The sequence below is a fragment of the Carcharodon carcharias genome, chromosome 14 (genome assembly GCF_017639515.1).
Source record: "Carcharodon carcharias isolate sCarCar2 chromosome 14, sCarCar2.pri, whole genome shotgun sequence".
Classification (NCBI taxonomy): domain Eukaryota; kingdom Metazoa; phylum Chordata; class Chondrichthyes; order Lamniformes; family Lamnidae; genus Carcharodon; species Carcharodon carcharias.
In genome coordinates, this window is record NC_054480.1 from 99,238,845 (window position 1) to 99,253,014 (window position 14,170).

Below are 14,170 nucleotides of genomic sequence, written 5' to 3' on the forward strand. Positions count from 1 at the left end.
AGCACTTGCTGAACAATGCTGAGTGTGTTAAGAATTACACTAACAACCAGTTAAGATTATCAGTTGAACTTGAAATGTGGCTCACTTATGCTTACTAGAAGCTACATATATCCATACCAGGGACCTGTCCTCTACAGGCCAAAGGAACATGTCCAAGCATTGCGCCTTTTTTGAATTAAATAAAAGCATGGGGGACAATATTCTCTTGGTGCATTTTCCATAACAATGTCTCGACTAATCAGAGTTGACTTGTCAACCAATCAGCACCATTTTCTCATGTTGCTCCCCTTGAAATTTGGCATTCTTGCATCTGTCCTGATGAGTGGAAGATGAAAAGCTTTGACAATATGTCTCTTTTTTACAGCATTATTCAAGTTTTGTACTACCAAGCGACTATTTCTAAGTTGTATTTATTTGAATATAATTACTGTAAATTGTCCGCCACAAAAACTGGGACACTGCTCTCTGGGCACAAGTTCCTTTCTGGTGCATTATACCGACTTCAGTTGTACCCTCACCTGACATTTACTGGCAGGCACTTTGCGAGCAAGGATCATTAGCGTAGCTAATTTTATTTCTACAGTTAGTTTGATATGAACATACGAAATAGGAGCAGAAGTAGATCATTCGGCCCCTTAAGCCCATTCTGCCATTCATTAAGGTCATGGTTGATCTGTTTGTGTTTCGAATTCCACATTTCCATCTACCCCCAATAACCTTTGATTCCCTTGCCTAAGATGAATCTATCTACCTCTGCCTCAAAAATATTCAATGTCCCCGCCTTCTGAGAGAGTGTTCCAAAGTCATACAACCCACAGAAAAAAATGCCCTGGATCGGGACAGGGAAAAACTGTTCAATGCCCTAGTTCTTGATTGCTGCCCTGATGGGCTAAAATGGCCTTTTACAGTCCTTTGCAATCCAAAGATGGTGAATGAAGACAAGACCAAGCTCAACTAGGATGATAGGGTCCTCCTTGTCCTCACTTTTCAGCCCACCAGCCTCTCATTCGAAGGATCATCCTCTGCCATTTCTGACAACTCCAGCACGATGCCACCACCAAACATATCTTCCCCTCACCCTGTCGGCATTCTGTAGGTACCATTCCCTCCGGGATACCCTGGTTTACTCCTCCATCACCCCCAACACCTCATACCCTTCCCACGGCACCTTCCCATGCAATCGCAGAAGGTGCAACACCTGACCCTTTACCTCCACACCGACTAAGGGCCCCAACGTTCCTTTCAGATAAAGTAGCGCTTCACTTGCACCTCCTTCAATTTGGTCTATTGCATTCGCTGCTCCCAATGCGGCCTCCTCTACATTGGAGAGACCAAACACAGACTGGGTGATTGCTTTGTAGAACACCTTCAGTCTGTCCGCGAGCATGACCCAGACCTTCCTGTTGCTTTCCATTTCAACGCACCATCCTACTCTCATGTCCACATGTCCATCCTTCATATTTGTAATGAGTCAGAAGGCACTGCAGTCTCCAGGAGCTTTGATAGTTTTATAGTGTTGGGGAGGAATTTTCGAGTTCTTTCTGAATTGGACACAGGCATTTTCCTCTTTTTTTTGCCTTTCCTGGGATAGCATTGCATAGGGTTGGGTTTATTGAGTATGAGGCTTCACCCTTTACTAGAAGGTACAGACTTGATGGACTAGATGGTCTTTCTCTTGTTCTCCATTTTTTGTGTATTTTCTTTCGACTTAGTAGAATAGTGTAATTGTGGTACTGGGTTAGCCATGCAGAGATCAAAATTTCAAATTCTAACTTGACACACAAAAGGAGCATACTTGGCATCATGCCTGCTGGCTCTTAGAAAGAGTTACCAATTAGTAACTTCTGCTCTTATTTTCCTTGCTGGTTTATTGTGTAATAAAAGAATGTATTTTTGTTGTAAACTATGAATTAGTTCTTCCAATGTTAGCCATTGCCTATCTACTGTCATACCTTTTAATGTTTCCCAAACACCATAGCAATTTGCCCCTCATACCTCCAGTTACCCTGATTGAACTGTATCACTTTCAAACTTAATGCAAAATTCTATCATGTTATGGTCACTGTTTCCTAAAGGCTCCTTTACAACAAGATTAACAATTAGCCCATTTTAATTGCACAATACTAGATCTAAAATAGCCCATTTCCTAATTGGTTCCTCAGCGTACTGATCTAGAAAACCATCTTGCATACATCCCAGGAATTCATCCTCCACAACATTAGTGCTAATTAGGTTTACCAAGTCTATATGTAGATTACAATTCCCATGATTACTGTATTGCCCTTGTTACACACACCTCAAATTTCTTGATTTAAACTATGATTTACATTGCACCTGTTGTTTGGTGGCCTATAAACAACCCCCACCAATGTTTTCTGCCCCATATAGTTTCTTCATTCCACCAAACAGTTGTAAAGATCAAGACGTAGAATTAAAGGTCATCTCTCATTAGAGTACTATTGCCCTCTTTAATTAACAGAGCTACTACTCCATTTTTTTCCCAGTTTCCAGTCCTTCCTGAATGTCACATACTTTTGGATATTCAGGTCTGAGCTTTGGTTTCATTGTTGCCATGTCTCTGTAATGGCTATCAGGTCATACATATGAATTTCTACTTGAACTGACAATTCATCTGTTTTATTGTGAATGCTGTGGGTATTCAGATCCAGAGTCCTTAATTCAGTTTTTAACTGTTTTTGTAAACTCTGGCCCGATCTGCTGGCAGACTCTTAATTTTACAATCTCTGTGGACAGGTGTGGTTGCCATGAATTCCATCTGCATCCAGGAGCTCCCACATGCCACAGTCATAACACACCACCTATCCTGCTATCTTTATTGTGTTAATTATTTACTTAGTTTATGGCTCCCTTCTTCACCAAACTCCCAGCTTCACACACTGCACTCAACGACCCCTGTATCTCATTCTCTGAAAAACAAAGGTGAATCAGTTCTGCTAAAGCTCAGAAACCAATTTAAGCTAGCTACCTAATTAACTAGTTATAGCTGCTCTCAGAGAGCTTGTCAATCCCAGTTTAAGACTGGAAGAAACTTGATTTACATCTTAATTTAAACAGTAATTTTTAGTTATTTGCTAAATGTAAAGAAAAACTACACTTTAGAGAGAGATTAACCCTTGAGATCCCCTCACTTATCAAATTCCCTGTCACACTCTGTCCCCAGTGTTCTTGTTCTGCACTGAGTACCGCTTAAGTGTACGAAAACAAATCCAATATTATTGAACTTGTTGAGTAAAGTCCATTTGACCATATTAATTCCTTCCTTTTCATTCTTATCTGATGCATAATGATACTCCTCCCCATACATGCTGCTTTTGTTAAGTATAGCGTGTCCTTGGCATCAACATCCTATGGATCACCATTGACCGGATTGCTCACCTGAACAGCCACATTAAATGCCATGGTGACTAGAACAGTTCAGAGGTTGTGTACTGTGGGGCAAGTGGCTCACAATCTGATTTCCCCCCAGTGGCCTTGGGAAACCTGCAAAGAGTACTCTCTATTTGCCTGGCTGCATGCAGCTGCAATAATACTCAAGAAGCTTAACACCACCCTAAGCAAGCAGTTTGTTTGACCATCACCCCATGCAACTTAAGCATCCAGTCCCTCCACTACTGGCACACTGTACCTATTATGTGCATCTTCAACATGATGCATTGCAGCAACTCGTTGAGGTGTCTTCGACAGCACTTCCCATACCAAAGGGACCCTACCAATTAGAAGGACAAGCGGAGCAATTGCATGGGAGCATCCTCACCTTCCAGTTTCCCCTCCAGCACACCATCGTAATTTAGACATACATGACCATTCCTTAATGTTAGCGGAATTCCTAATTTAACAGCACTGTGGGAACACCTTTTTCACATAGACTGGAGTGATTCAAGACAACTAGCAATGGACAAGAAAATGCTAGCTTTAAGTTCTGTGTTGTTTTGGGATTCTTGAGTTCAGCTTACTCTTGAGACTACCTTTTCGGTCTGGGGATGAGTTGTGAATCGTTAACTTTAAATAAATGCTGTCGTGTTTTTGTAAACCAACTTTTTCTGAAAAAAGAAATGCCTCCTGTCCTGTGTTGACCAACCTGTAAGTGTATCCTTGCTGCTGCCAGCACTTTTAAATGTAACAAGGTAAACCTGAAAGCAGTAGGATAGTGCAGATGCTGAGCAATTGGCTACTCAGCTAAAGATACTAAGGCTGCAAATTGGTTACAAAAGATTTGAAATACTTGTGGTACCAGTAAAAGAAATCACTTACATCTATATAGTATCTTTCACAACTTCAAGAAGTCCCAAAATGTTTTATAGCCAATTAAGTATATTTGAAATAAAATCACTGTTTTGATGTAGGAAATGCAGCAATTTGTACACAAGGTCACACATACTAATGAAATAAATAACCAGTGCATGTGTTTTAATGGTTTAGGTATTAAAATTGGGCAAGGTACCCTTGAGGACTTCCATGCCCTTTGAATAGTACTGTAGGACCTTGTGTCTACCATATGGAGCCTTGCTTTATCCTCTCATCTGAAAGAAGGCACCTGTGTTAGTGAAGTCAGCCCAGACTTTGTGTGGTGGCATTTGAAACCACCACCTTCTGACTCAGATGAATGTACTACCACGGAGCCAAAGCTGACAAACCTGAAAATGATACTCATTATTGGTCAGTGCGAGTGCAACAATTATCTTAAATAGAGAATTCCATATATTATCATCTAATCGCCTATTGCATCTAGGATTAAATCACAGCTTTGAAACAATATTTTAAAAACATAATTTGATTATTTCTACACTTGTACTTTTTAGTGCTGCCATGCTCTGTTTTATCATCCTATTCCTATCATACAAATCATGAATGTTCACGTTGTTCAGCCTGAAAGAATGGCTGATTTATAATCACTACAAAACTGCAGTAAGATTATCAAGGAAATAAAAAACACAGCTAAATGTAACTTTAATAGCAGTGTAATTGTAAAATGATAAAAACAAAAAAACTGCCGATGCTGGAAATCCAAAACAAAAACAGAATTACCTGGAAAAACTCAGCAGGTCTGGCAGCATCGGCGGAGAAGAAGAGTTGACGTTTCGAGTCCTCATGACCCTTCAACAGAACTTGAGTTCGAGTCCAAGGACTCGAACTCAAGTTCTGTCGAAGGGTCATGAGGACTCGAAACGTCAACTCTTCTTCTCCGCCGATGCTGCCAGACCTGCTGAGTTTTTCCAGGTAATTCTGTTTTAATTGTAAAATGGTTTGTTCTGAGTAGAAGCTGCCAGATTGCTGTACAACACAGTGAAGAATTGTTATTGTGCATACCCTTCATTCTTTTGGCTGAGAAACTGAAAGCAGTGATGAGCATAATGTGACAATAACAGGAAAAGCACTGTACTTTATCTTAAAAATGTGGATTCTGTTTGTTGAGCTACCTCTGTTACATATGGTGTTCGTTTATGGAACGCTGAGCTGCTGTGAGATTAATTATACAATAAAGGAATGAGAATAATGCTAGCTTAATTATAGGCTAGTAACATTCTAGTGTCTTTCTGTTCAGTTTTTCAGTAGAGGTTTCTTGAGAGTAGCATCTTAACACTGTTTTGCACCAGAGTTGAAAAACTTTAAAAAAGTATTTTTGCTGCAAAAATTTGCATGATGGTCTATGTGACAGTGCACTGAATGAAATTAAAGCGCTATATAAATGTAAGCTGTTGTTGAGTGACAGCTGTAAGCACCAAGTTGAAGGCTGGACTCATAAGATGTAGCTTTACTGCCATAAATCCTCTCTCCCCATGATTTATTTTTTCCTCACCGATTCAAAAGTGAGAGTTTTTTTGGTAATTTTTAAATTGAAAACCTGTGAAATGCTTCTCATCCTACCACTGGTGACTTACTCGTGTGCTTGATCGATTCGCCAATGGGCAAAGCTGGGGCGAGTGTTCACATCCTGGTTACAGCTGCAGTTTCAGAGCCTAAATGAGAAGTTTATTTTTAAAATTGAAATGGTGAATTTTCCAGCCGTGCGAAAGCATGAGAGGTTTTCACATTTAATGTTTCTGGGGGTGGGGTTTTACAGTGTTGGGGAATAGCTTTTAATTACTAATAAAAATGAGGTTTTTCAATCAGTCACAATGAGGTAGTTTTTGGGAGGTTTTTGCTATCACTTAAATTAAAGGTGCCTACTCCTTCAAAAATGTTGAGTAGTGGCTCGAACTCTAACTCTATTAAATTAAACAAATGGTTGAGATTTTATCCTGAGAATTTTGTTTAATACTGGTTTTATTTACTCAATGGTAAGATTGAATACATTTTCTGCTGGGCTATTGATACATTTTTATGGAGCACAGTATAAATCTAAAACAGCATTGCGCCCTGCTTATGATGAGTGAAAAACTGATTTGAAAATACAAAGTTTATATTATAGTTTTTTTTTTGTTTAAAGCCCTCAAGTTGGAGAGATTTATATTTTGGGGATCAAATTCAAATGAAGATATTTAGTATTGCTGACAGAATTTGTAACGGGTTTGTTGTAATTGCTTACAGATCCATTTGGGACGTTGGACCCCTTTGGAAGTAGTGCCTTTGGGAGTGGAGGTTTTGCAGACTTCACCCAGATGTCCAAGGTAATATATAGTTTGGGTCCCAAAGTATGAGTACTTACTGAATTAACTCCTTTGTACTTGAATCAGTTAATCTCCCTTGCATGAGGTCACAGAGAGCCAGAATGAAGATAATTCCTCTGAGTGCAGCAGTGATACTGTAGGTAATGGTTTGAGGATTGACAGCTAATCAACTTCCATCTAGTGGTAAATGTGTGCAGGTGTGATAGTGATGGAAAGCTTTATAATTCGACATTATTTTTGTGGTACCATCTAGAATGGTATATCTGATATACACAGCGAATTTAATACGTTTTGGAAGGATGATACACCTTCCCTTGACTGAGAGACAGACAGTCTTCCCAAACTGGTTGCGAAGCAGGCTGCAATTTTCCAACCTTTTTGAGAAAGCACTCAGTGTCTTGTCACATCATGGGTTGGGGGGGCATAGTGGAGAGAGAGATTCTACCTATGCAGTTTCATGGGCACTGAATACAGTGTACTAGATTGGAAGGAGTACACACAAATCACTGTCTCGTATGGAGTGTTGAGAGCTCTGGGCAATGGTGTGCAAACCAGCAAAATGTGTTTGCTACATTTATATGGGATGTGCTAAGGAAGAGCAGCATATGAGGGTGATGGAATAATGAACAAAGAAGGATGTAAATGCATTGGGGGTAGTTGAAAGGAGGCTCGCTAGATTGATACCTGGAGTGAGTGGGTTGTCTTATGAGGAAAGGCTAGAAAGACTGGAACAAAAATAAAAATACCTGGAAAAACTCAGCAGGTCTGACAGCATCTGCGGAGAGGAATACAGTTAATGTTTCGAGTCCTATTGACCCTTCAACAGAACTAAGGAAAAATAGAAGAGGGGTGAAATATAAGCTGATTTAATGGGGGGGGAGGTGGGACAGGTAGAGCTGGATAGAGGGCCAGTAATAGGTGGAGATAACCAAAAGATGTCATAGACAAAAGGACAAAGAGGTGTTGACAGTGGTGATATTAGCTAAGAAATGTGCTAATAGGTGACATTAAGGATAGAAAGCAGGATGAGCAAGGTACAGATAGCCCTGGTGGGGGTGGGGTGGGGGGAAGGGATCGAAATAGGCTAAAAGGTAGAGATAAAACAGTGGATGGAAATACATTTAAAAATAATGGATATAGGTGGGAAAAGAAAAATTATATAAATTATTGGAAGAAAGGGGATGGGGATGGAGGAGAGAGTTCATGATCTAAAGTTGTTGAACTCAATATTCAGTCCAGAAGGCTGTAAAGTGCCTAGTCGGAAGATGAGGTGCTGTTCCTCCAGTTTGCGTTGAGCTTCACTGGAACATTGCAGCAAGCCAAGGACGGACCGGGCTTGTTTCCACTGGAGTTTAGAAAAGTGAGGGGTGATTTGATTGAAGCGTACAAGATCCTGAAAGGCCTTGACAAGGTGGATGTCGAAAGGATGTTTCCTCTTGTGGGTAAGTCCAGAACTAGGGGGCACTGTTTTAAAATTAGGGGCCGCCCTTTTAGGACAATGAGGAGGAGAAATATTTTCACTGAGGGTTGTGAGACTTTGGAACTCTCTACCTCAGAAGGCAATGGAGGCGGGGTCATTGAACATTTTTAAGGCAGAGGTAGGTAGATTCTTCTTAGGGAAGGGAATCAAAGGTTATCAGGCTTAGATGGGAATGTGGAAATCAAAACACAAGAAGATCAGCCATGATCTTATTGAATGGCGGAGCAGGCTTGAGGGGCCGAATGGTTTACTGCTGTTCCTATTTCTTATGTTCTTATGGTATCATGGAAGGAAAGACCCCCAGAAAGCAGAGGAACATATGGTTGGTAGTAGGATCATGGTAATTCAAGAATGTAACAATGGCAGATAACAAGTTTAGTGGGATGACCGTTGAGAGCAAGAAGGGACCATATTTTTTGAAAGGAGGATGCTTTAATGATAATGTTAGCGAATAAGATAGAATAGGCATTTAGTGTGAGGGTGTAGAGAATGGTGGGTGAAGGGGAGACAGTGAAGGGGTGAAAAAAGGGGGATGAAATATAAAAATGACATTACAGCAGATTGTGCTGAAAGTTGAATCCTGGGAACCGATATGGTGGATACAGGGAAACTGAGAAAGGAATGGAATTATAAAACCATAAATGAGAAACAAAGGAAGAGACTGGGGATTATTACATAGTGGGTTGTTATGTCATGGACTGCCTGACCAGAAATAGTGATGGATACAGAATACTCAATAGCTTTTAAAAGGGAAGTTGATAAAAATTTGAAAAAAATTAAATGAGGGGATTGGGGTAAAATGGACAGCTTTTAGAGGGTTGCTACAGGCACAGTAGCCTGAATGGCCCTCCTTGTAGGCTGTAAAAACTCTGATTTGTGTTTTCTTAATTTGATTCTGATGGACTTGCTTAAATATTAAAATTCAGGTCTCGTTTTCAATTATTGAAAGGAAGTTTTTCGAACTACCAAACCCTGAAGTTACTTCAGTATTCTGTTCCATTTAGTTAGTGATTTAAAAAAAAGTCATATAATACCACTCCCTTGAGCACCTTCTTCTACAAATTAGTGACATATGAACAGAAGTAGACCATTTAGCCCCTCAAACCTGTTCCACAATTCCATGAGATCAAGACTGATCTGTAATTTAACTCCATATACTGCCTTTGCCCCATTTCCTGTAATACCTTTTGTTAACAAAACTCTATCAGTCTCAGATTTAACATTAACAATTGACCTGGTATCAATATTCACTGTTTGCAGCAGAGTTCCAAACTTTTACTATCCTTGAAATTTTCCTAATTTTGCTCCTGAATGTCCAACTTATAATTTTCTGACTATACCCCCCAGTCCTACACTCACAATCACCAGAGAGTGTTTGTCTCCATCTGCCCTATCCTTTCCCCTTTAATATCCTTTTTTTCATTCATCTACGGGATGTGGGCGCCACTAGCTAAGCCAGCACTTACTGTCCATCCCTAATTGCCTTTGAGAAGGTGGTGGTGAGCTGCCTTTTTGAATTGCTACAGTCCCTGTGGTGTAGGTACACGTCCAGTGCTGTAGGGAGGGAGTTCTGGGATTTTGACTCAGTGACAGAGAGGAACAGCGATATAGTTTCAAGTCAGGATGGTGAGTGGTTTGGAAGGAAACTTCCAGGCGGTGGTGTTCCCATGTATCTGCTATCCATGCCCTCCTAGATGGGAGCGGTTGTGGGTTTGGAAGGTGCTGCCTATGGAGCCTTGATGAGTTTCTGCAGTGCATCTTGTAGATGGTACACACTACTGCCACTGTGCATCGGTGGTGGAGGGAATGAACATTTGTGGATGTGGTGCCAATCAAGCGGGCTGTTTTGTCCTGGATGGTGTCAAACTCGTTGAGTGTTGTGGGAGCTGTACTCATCCAGGCAAGTGGAGAGTATTCCATCACTCCTGACTTGTGCCTTGTAGATGGTGGACAGACTTTGGGGAGTCAGAAGGTGAGTTATTCGCCACAGGATTCCTAGCCTCTGACCTGCTTTTGTAGCCAGAATATTTATATGGCTAGCCCAATTCTGTTTCTGGTCAATGGTAAACCCCCAGGATGTTGATAGTGTCGGATTCAGCAGTGGTAATGCCATTGAATATCAAGGGCAATGATTAGATTCTTTTTGGAAATGGTCATTGTCTGGCACTTGTGTGATGCAAATGTTACTTGCCACTTGCCAACCCAAGCTTGGATATTGTTCAGGTCTTGCTGTACTTGGATATGGACTGCTTCAGTATCTGAGGAGTCACGAATCACAGAACCTTTACTGTGTATAAGCAGGCCATTCGTCCCATCGAATCAGCACTGGCTTGCTGAAGGAGCATTGTAGCTAAACCCACTCCCCTGCCTTATCCCCATAACCTTGCACATTCTTTCTTTTCAGGTAGCAATCCAATTCCCTCTTGAACACCTTGATTGAACCTGCCTTCACCACCCTTTCAGGAAGTTCATTCCAGATTCCAACAACCCTCTGGGTAAAAAAATTTCCCCACATCACTTCTACTCCTTTTGTCCATTATTTTGAAACTCTGTCCTTTAGTTCTTGATGTACTCTTGAGTGGGAACAGCTCACTATTTACCCTGTCCATACCCCTCAAGACCTTGAATACCTCTATCAAGTCTCCCTTCAGCATTTTTTTCTCTAAGGAAAACAGACCCAACCTCTCCAATCTATCCTCATAACTACAATTGTTTATCTCTGGAATCGTTCTTGTGAATCTCCTCTGTATTCTCTCCAGTGCCTTCACATCCATCCTCAAGTATGGTGCCCAGAACTAGACATAGTACTCCAGATGAGGCCTAACTAGTGTTTTATACAAATTCAACGTGACTTCCTTGCTCATGTACTCAACACCCCTATTAATAAAACCTGAATGGTGCTGAACATTGTGCAGTCATCAGCGAACACCATCACTTCTGACCTTATAATGGAAAGAAGGTCAATGATGGAGCAGCTGAAGATGGTTGAGCCTAGGACACTACCCTGAGGAACTGGAATACTTAGAACAAATCACAGTTTAACTTCTAAATTCCAGGGATTGTAACCCTAATTTTTGTAATCCCTCCTTGTAATTTAATCCTTGGAGTCTAGGTATTATTTTGCTAAATCTATGCTGCACTCCTTCTAAGGCCGATAAATCCTTCTTGAGATGTAGTGCACAGAACTGCTTGCAGTACTCCAAGTGTGGTCTTCTCATCTTCTCGTTATAAAGGCCAGCATTCTGTTAATCTTTTCATTATTTTCCATATTTGTTTATGACATTTTAATGGGTTATGTATATGGACTCACAAGTCTTTAGGGACCTCCACATGTCTCTAGCTTTTCACCATTTAGAAAGCACTCTGTCCTATTCTTTTTAGGCCCAAAGTAGATGACCTCACATTTGCTGACATTGAAATCTATTTGCCACAGTTTTGTCCATTTACTTAATCTCTTCATAGCGCTTGATAATTTTATGCGTCATACACATCATATTATGATCATATTATGAATGTTTACGACTGTTAGGTTGTTAGCTAAACTGGCTCTTTACTAAATCTAGTATGGCCTGCTTCCTTGTTGGTTCTAGGTTATATTGCTGTAGAAAACTACCCTGAACAGACACACACACTCACTGCCTTTCTGATGTGCTATTGTAATCTATGTGAAAGTTAAAATCACCCTGCCTTTACTACGTGCTTGGCTAATCTCTAATTTATACATTGTTAATTTACAGCTGTTATCAAGGGACCTATATACAACATCCACTTTTTATTAATCCTTTCTTAGTTCTTAATTCTACCCATAAACTCTCCACTGTCTGCTTACCCCTTTTTATGTTCTCTCTTAATATTGAAATGATTTGACCCTTAATCCTGCCCCTCTACCATTTTCCCCAACTTTCCTTTGGGCCAAATCACCTGGTACATTTAACTCCCAGTCCTGAACATCTTGCAGCTATTTCTCAGTTATGGCTAACATGTCATATTCCCCAAGTTAAATTTGTGCCTGTAATTCATTCACTTTATTCCATATGTTCAGTACATTTGTTTAAGAAACGCTTATTTCAGTCACATACTTGAACCTGCCCTTCTTTACTCATACGTTACTTATTTTTCTTTCCTAGTTTAATTACTTTACATCTTTTTGTTTTTGCTTCAAACTGTAGCACTTAAAGCATGATTTCTGTATGTTACTGTACTTCCCTTTTTGTTTTTGAACTGTTATTTACACTACAGTTTTCACTTGTGCCCTCCCCCTCCTCCAATCCCCAGTTTAAAGCCTTTGTGACCACCCTAGTATCCTTTCCTTAAGAGCCCCCATCCCAACCCAGTTTAAATGGGGCCTGTCCCACCGATACAGTTCCTTCCTGTCCTAGTAGTGGTGCCATTGTCTCATGGAATGGAACCCTTCTATTCATACACTACTGCTACAGCCACATGTTCACCTCCCCAATATGCTTATTCCCAGAGATAAAAACAAAAACAAAAAACTGCGGATGCTGGAAATCCAAAACAAAAACAAAATTACCTGGAAAAACTCAGCAGGTCTGGCAGCATCGGCAGAGAAGAAAAGAGTTGACGTTTCGAGTCCTCATGACCCTTCGACAGAACTAGGTGAATCCCAGGAAGGGTTGAAATATAAGCTGGTTTAAGGTGGTGGTGGGGGTGGGTGGGTGTTGGGTGGGGGGAGAGAAGTGGAGGGGGGTGGTGTGGTTGTAGGCAAAAGCAGTGATAGAAGCAGATCATCAAAAGATGTCACAGACGGCAGAACAAAAGAACACATAGGTGTCGAAGTTGGTGATATTATCTAAACAAATGTGCAAATTAAGAATGGATGGTAGGGCACTCAAGGTATAGCTCTAGTGGGGGTGGGGGGAGCATAAAAGATTTAAAAATATTTAAAAATAATGGAAATAGGAGGGAAAAAGAAAAATCAATATAATTTATTGGAAAAAAACAAAAGGAAGGGGGAAGAAACAGAGGGGGGAGGGGGTGGGGATGGAGGAGGGAGGTCAAGACCCTGCTCTCTTGCCCACATGTCTGTCCTTGGCTTGCTGCATTGTTCCAGTGAAGCCCAACGCAAACTGGAGGAACAACACCTCATCTTCCGACTAGGCACTTTACAGCCTTCCGGACTGAATATTGAATTCAACAACTTTAGGTCTTGACCTCCCTCCTCCATCCCCACCCCCTTTCCGTTTCTTCCCCCTTCCTTTTGTTTTTTTCCAATAAATTATATTGATTTTTCTTTTTCCCTCCTATTTCCATTATTTTTAAATATTTTTAAATCTTTTATGCTCCCCCCACCCCCACTAGAGCTATACCTTGAGTGCCCTACCATCCATTCTTAATTTGCACATTCGTTTAGATAATATCACCAACGTCGACACCTATGTGTTCTTTTGTTCTGCCGTCTGTGACATCTTTTGATGATCTGCTTCTATCACTGCTTTTACCTACAACCATACCACCCCCCTCCACTTCTCTCCCCCCACCCAACAACAACCCCCCCCGCCCCCCACCACCACCACCTTAAACCAGCTTATATTTCAACCCTTCCTGGGATTCACCTAGTTCTGTCGAAGGGTCATGAGGACTCGAAACGTCAACTCTTTTCTTCTCTGCCGATGCTGCCAGACCTGCTGAGTTTTTCCATGCTTATTCCCATGTCAGTTTGCATGTGGTTCGGATAATAACCCAGAGATTATAATGCAGTCCTGTTATTTAGTTTCATTTCCTGGTACTCTCAAAAGGATCTTGCCTACTCTTCACTATCGTTTTTGGTTCCACAATGACTGGATCTTTCCCTCCTCCTCCAATGTCCTTTCAAGTTGTTTTGAGATGTTGCTCATCTTGACACCAAGTTGGCAACAAACCATGTGAGACCCTCCATCCCCTTTGGAAAGGATGCTAACCATCCACCAAATTACTGAATCCTTTACAACTACACATTACGCTCCCCTCACCTCATATGGTTAGCATTGTAGCTGTCTGTACCAACAGTCTTTATTCGCACAGATAGCAAGTATTTTGTACTCATTGGATAGCAATGGTTTCT

General features: G+C 40.9%; 1 protein-coding gene across 12 annotated transcripts in view; it reads left to right on the forward strand.

Moving 5' to 3' along the window:
• Positions 1–14,170, forward strand: part of eps15l1a (epidermal growth factor receptor pathway substrate 15-like 1a) — a 375,872-nt gene that overhangs the window by 231,289 nt on the left and 130,413 nt on the right. For 11 of the 12 annotated variants that reach the window (XR_005945120.1, XM_041204271.1, XM_041204267.1 and 8 more), the window contains one exon: positions 6,550–6,629. The exons of the other annotated variant lie outside the window; for it this stretch is intronic. Coding sequence is in view for 10 of the 11 variants with exons in the window: in XM_041204271.1 (XP_041060205.1) it covers positions 6,550–6,629 (80 nt within the window). In the remaining variant the exon portion in view is untranslated. The remainder of the gene's footprint in view (positions 1–6,549; positions 6,630–14,170) is intronic. 12 annotated transcript variants of the gene reach the window in all.